The following is a 6,272-nucleotide window of genomic DNA, read 5'->3' on the forward strand; positions in this document are numbered from 1 at the left end:
AATGAGTCCAAGTGGTGTCTTCTGTGTATTGATAAGCCATGGATAATGAATAGGCTGGAGCATCTCAAGGTGTATATAAGCAGCTGAGACCACCACAGTGCCAGTACCTAAGCACTTGAGCAAGGCTTGACATCATTTCTACAAAATGACAGCTTCCCTTGCCTTTTTGCTCCTTGCTGGTTTACTTGCTGGATTATGCAAGGCATTTGATTTTGGATTAACCACAAGATGTGTCTCTATACCTAAAGAACTAGGTATGTGCCAAGACATCAGCTACACAGAGATGCGGCTTCCTAACCTTATGGGGCATACCACTATCCCTGAAGTTGTATCCAAGACAGCAGAATGGCACAAACTTCTCCAAACTGGCTGCCATCCATATGCCCAAATGTTCCTGTGCTCCCTGTTTGCTCCAGTCTGCCTTGATACGTAAGTGCACATTTCACTATATCCCCTATTTAGGCATGGATTGTAACATATCTGTAAATTTTATTGCATCTTTTGGGAATGTAACCTAACTACTGCTCATGTTCCATAGTTTTTGGTAAGTCTATATGATTTTTTTAAAAAAGAAACTAAACCTCTGAAACAAAATCTCTCATTGTTGAGCAGTTACCGATGGGAGATTTTACACCTACCACTAAGTGCCTGCTATAAACTGCTTAGTATTCTTTACTGTACAGTTCAGCTCCGCTAAAAAGGGATTATACACTCTATGCCCATTTCGTGGCTTGACCCTTACAGAGTAACATAGTAACATAGTTAGTAAGGCCGAAAAAAGACATTTGTCCATCCAGTTCAGCCTATATTCCATCATAATAAATCCCCAGACCCTTCCTTCGCAATTTGCTAATTCCTGGTGTGTTGTAACATATGTATTTATAATCTGTGATGGGCCGGGTGAACATACATTCACAAACTGGTATAGACATATTTTTGCTTTATACTAAACTTCCATTGCTTTAACATTCATTGGAAACTTACTGAGCATTCTCAGCCGTCACAGATTTACCAGTCCCATCTTTCCTCCTACAGTTTACAAACAATTTTAAATGAATTAAAATAAATAACATTTCTTTTTTTGGCAGGTTTATCCAGCCATGTCGTAGTATGTGTGAGGCTGTGAGGGACGGCTGTGCCCCTGTATTGGAATGTCATGATCAATCCTGGCCCGAAAGCCTAAATTGTGACCGTTTTCCAGCCGGTGACGATATGTGCCTTGACAACTTAAGTAAAGAATTCCAGTATATCTACAAAGGTAATTTTGATTTCCTGGTATTTAGGTAAAAAACAAAACAAAGAAACATAAAATAAATAGTAACTGAAATGAACTTAATGCTTTATCGTAACACTTGTATAATTCAAACAAAATTTTCTTTTTCTTTTTCAGAATTGCCCAAACCAACATGTCAAGGCTGTCCACTGATTGAAGAAACTTTTTTATACAGGAGGGTCTTGGATGCTTTTTGTGACAATGACATTGGTAAGTTTTCCATTAATGGAGTGAATGCTGTACTTTGTCTTGCTGGGTGTGTTCTTTAGCACCCATGATGCTGGCAGAAATGTGACAATTAAAATGCCAAAGGCTACTTTTTTATAGATTGTTTAAAGAATGGATGGATGGATAGATATGATAGACGGATGGATAGAATAAATAAATGGATGGATAGACAGACTGATAGATTGATAGTTAAACAGACAGACTGATAGATAAATAGATAAGACAGACAGATGGATAGATAGCTATGGATAGATATAGAGTTGGATAGAAGGATGAATAAACAGATGATAGACTAATGGATAGACAGATGGATGGACGAATGGATAGATAGACTGATATATGGATAGATCAAGAGACAGCAGATGATAGATAGACTGATGGATAGACTGCTGGATGGATGGATGGATGGATGGATAGACTGATATATGGATAGATCAAGAGACAGACTCATAGATAGATATTGATAGATATAGATTCATACAACTGTATTAAAGTTCATTGTCTTATTTTAAGCAATTTGTTCCATTTTGTACAAAATTATTCCCATACTGTAGAAGTAAATATACACGGCTATTCCCTAGGTGTTATGAAATAGTGGGAGGCTGAGATAACACTAATTAGCTGATAGTGCTAATGTCTTTGCATGCATTTGTTGCCAACCCACTGACACAGTTAAGCAAAGTATATCATTAAGATCCAATTGCTGTGCTTTAACACACAAAGAAAAAAAAACTAATTACAACTAGAAAATGACACGATGGCCTTGTTCCGGACCGTTCTGAGGTTCTACTATAATAATAGAAGGTAGTTTATTTATGGCACTTCTGAGATTAGCACTAATCAAGTCACTCTTTTTTACAGCTGTGAAAGTACAGTTGGCCAAGAGAAAGTTTGCTTCAGGACATCCCGAATATGTGACTGAGGGCCCAGTTGAATTTATTAAACAAGGACTGTTGCTTCCATATGACACACGCAATCTGATTGAACAATGGCTGAGGATCAATGACAACTGTGCCCATAGGATGATCCGTCACTCCAGGTCCATGGTTTACATTTTAACTGGAAATATCCAGCATGGAAAAGTTGTGCTCACCAGAGTATTCCACTGGCAGAAGAAGGACTCTCAGCTCACCCTGGCCACCCGGAAATGGAGGCACCATAAATGTTAATGTCATTTCAATTTTTCTCTGTAAATATTGAAGGCACTATCAGATGTAAACAGTTGTAAATAAGATATACATATATATATATATTCTTTATACGAACTTATGTAGGTAATTGGCAGTTATGTATACAACACGCATATTCTTTGTAAATAAAGAGATAAACTTACCTCTTCTAACCAATCTTTGTGTTGTCTCACTGAATCTTCTAATGCAGATTTACTATTTGTTGGGAACCAATAATGGTTTTAGCTTTGACATATGACGGTTGTGTTACTTGTAAAGTAATAAAAATACATTGGAATGACACTAATGCAGGTCACAGACATTGGGCCTCAATCACACATTGGTCTGTAGTTTACAGATTATAGTGTGGGGTGTTGCGCAAATGTGGAATTTGTGCCTGAAAAAAAAAATCTGGCTTTGATCGGAGTCAAGGATCAAAATCTGTCACAGATGAAAAAGACCCATACAAATCTTTGACTCCGTAAAAATCAATATCGGCACGTGTATGACATTGATGTGCTGTCTGTTTTTTTTAACATTCCAGTGGGTAGAAAAAGTTTACAATTTATTTATACTTTTTCTTGAATATAAGAAAATTAAAGATTACAAATATGGACTCACTGACCAAACACTGAAAATCTTATTCTAAACACTGACAAATATAGTTTTTGTATTTCTTGCATGAGAACTAAAAATAAAATTTACGTCTGAAAGAGGCCTTAGAATGAGGGCTTTCCCTCCCTCAATACATGCCCATGATCAGGAACAGTAGCGTTTTGGACGCAACGTATTTTCGCTGCGTCCAAATCGCTGTGTTCTACATTAGCACTTGTCTTTTAGAACTATGTGGATGTACCGCATCTAATGACAGTCTATTCAGGGAATCTCCACTACTGAAATTAACATGCTGTGACTCAAACCCACACCACAGCTCAATTTATGCAGCGTTAAAAAGTAGCACAGTGGGCATGGGATTTCTATAAATCCCATCCACTGTGCTTGTAATGTAGAATGCAGTGTTTTGGACGCAGTGAAAACACGTTGTGTCCAAAATGCTTCTATTCCTGATCGTGGGCATGTACCCTTAGGGAAAATATTGAAGTTTAATTTTTCATTCCCCCCACCTACCTTTAAACCTTGGTTTTTATATGTGCCCTAATGTTTATACATAGGACTATCTACTGAACCCCGCAGGTCAGCACCCTAATAAAGCACGCAAGTTTATGGTGCCCATGCTCACCGTCATCTTACCCTTGTAAACCCTAGATAGTCCTAGGTACTAGAACCCCTCACTGCACTCTTGGGGAAATCACTGGGTATGCACGAGGATATATCTAAATCCATTGTTATAACCTAAAAAAAAACAGCAAAATACCCAATGCGGAAAACTTTTCTTCAATATCTTTTTATAACCATATTCCAATAAAAAAAATTCTGTGAAGAACGGAAAACATGATTGGGCAACAATTGAGTCTTCTAAAAGATCCTCATCACTTCCGAACATTATATCTATTGGTGAAAAATGGAGATGGAGGTAGCAGGAAGAATTTTCAATGTGTAACACAACACACCATCTTGATGGAATGTTTCAAGGACAGCGCAGTTCCCATTTCTGCTTCTGCACTTCACTGTATGTTTTTTAATGAAATATGCATATTATAAGATATTTCAGAAAATGTTTTCAAATTGTGTGCTTTGCTGATGAATGAATAATATCACACAATGAAAAAAGCATTAATAAATAACCTCCATAAAGATAATACATAATCAATAAAAATCCATGATACAATAAATTACAAATAGTATGCAAATATATAAAGATAAAAGATCACAAATTGGAGATAGCTATACAGTATATACTCTAAGTACATGTGCAAACCAAGTGTTGATAAAATGGGTCTACAAAAGGGACTATCTTATGGGTATGTAAAAAAAAAAATGAAAAAAATAGAAATACAAGATACTACATACACATACTAAAGTACCTGTCATAAAGGGTAACAAGTCAAAAATGGGGTATAGGTAAAAAAAAAAAAAGTAAATAAATAAGAAAATTATATGCACATCACGTGGACTAGGAAGGAAAGAGGCAGCAAAAGGGAAAACTGCCCAAAAACATGAGGCGCCATTTAGAAAAACGGACCGATTATTTTGATCAGACTTTGAGTTTGCCTCTAGCATCAATGAATTTTCCTCATATGTGGAGAAAAAAAAGGTTTACTCGTCTTCTCCTTTGTGATAGTCCAAGAAAATCAGACTGTACTCACATGTCATCAGAGTGTGGTCCGATTTTACCATGGACCCATAGACTTGCATTGGCGATTTTAATCCATCCTCAAATCAAAATTGGACACAAAAAAATTAAGGACATGTGAATGGCTCCTAAAGGTACCGTCACACTTAGCAACGCTGCAGCGATACCGACGGCGATCCGGATTGCTGCAGCGTCGGTTTGGTCGCTGGAGAGCTGTCACACAGACCGCTCTCCAGCGACCAACGATGCCCGTAACCAGGGTAAACATCGGGTAACTAAGCGCAGGGCCGCGCTTAGTAACCCGATGTTTACCCTGGTTACCATCCTAAAAGTAAAAAAAAACAAACACTACATACTTACCTACAGCTGTCTGTCCCCGGCGCTCTGCTTCTCTGCACTCCTCCTGTACTGTCTGTGTGAGCACAGCGGCCGGAAAGCAGAGCGGTGACATCACCGCTCTGCTTTCCGGCTGACCGACGCTCACAGCCAGTACAGGAGGAGTGCAGAGCACAGCGCTGGAGGACAGACGGCTGTAGGTAAGTATGTAGTGTTTTTTTTTTTTTACTTTTAGGATGGTAACCAGGGTAAACATCGGGTTACTAAGCGCGGCCCTGCGCTTAGTTACCCGATGTTTACCCTGGTTACCAGTGAAGACATCGCTGAATCGGTGTCACACACGCCGATTCAGCGATGTCTGCGGGGAGTCCAGCGACCAAATAAAGTTCTGGACTTTCTTCCCCGACCAGCGACAGCACAGCAGGGGCCTGATCGCTGCTGCCTGTCACACTGGACGATATCGCTAGCGAGGACGCTGCAACGTCACGGATCGCTAGTGATATCGTCTAGTGTGACGGTACCTATAGACTATCACAGGTACGAGTGCTGTCTCTGAAAACCACGGATAACACTTGTACATGAAAAAAACGGATTCAATTTCAAAGGCTGATCCTGCTGATAATTTGTTGCCAGAGGCTGAGAGTTTCTTTGTATCGGGGAGATGAGAGAGATAGCTGTGGGTCAAACAATCGCTTGGCCAACAATGAATGTGTGTGAGGCCTTATCGCAGATATATTTCCCAAGAAATATTTACCAATGTAACCATTTTACGTACATAGAAAACAAGACAAGTTTTGGCTGTGCGGTTCATGTTTTTTCTACAGTTTAGCAGAGAACAAGAGAATGCTACCAATCATATGGATGGAGTAAATTTGTTGGTGAGTTCACCTACTACATTTATAATGTGATGTCTTCCAATCTCCTACTAGCACTGTTCACATATCATAAAGTAACTGCACAATTCAGGTTAAAATAGTTTTAACAGCAACTGAACTCTGTCAATCAAGGTACG

General features: G+C 38.9%; 1 protein-coding gene across 1 annotated transcript; it reads left to right on the forward strand.

Moving 5' to 3' along the window:
• The first annotated feature begins 145 nt into the window (after window positions 1–145).
• Window positions 146–2,778, forward strand: LOC138674105 (secreted frizzled-related protein 5-like). Its single transcript, XM_069762039.1, has 4 exons — window positions 146–429; window positions 1,089–1,258; window positions 1,391–1,483; window positions 2,363–2,778. Exons 1-4 carry the CDS (start codon window positions 146–148, stop codon window positions 2,668–2,670), a joined length of 855 nt encoding a protein of 284 aa, XP_069618140.1. The 3' UTR covers window positions 2,671–2,778.
• Window positions 2,779–6,272: the final 3,494 nt, after the last annotated feature.

This window comes from Ranitomeya imitator, chromosome 4 (assembly GCF_032444005.1).
Source record: "Ranitomeya imitator isolate aRanImi1 chromosome 4, aRanImi1.pri, whole genome shotgun sequence".
Taxonomy (NCBI): domain Eukaryota; kingdom Metazoa; phylum Chordata; class Amphibia; order Anura; family Dendrobatidae; genus Ranitomeya; species Ranitomeya imitator.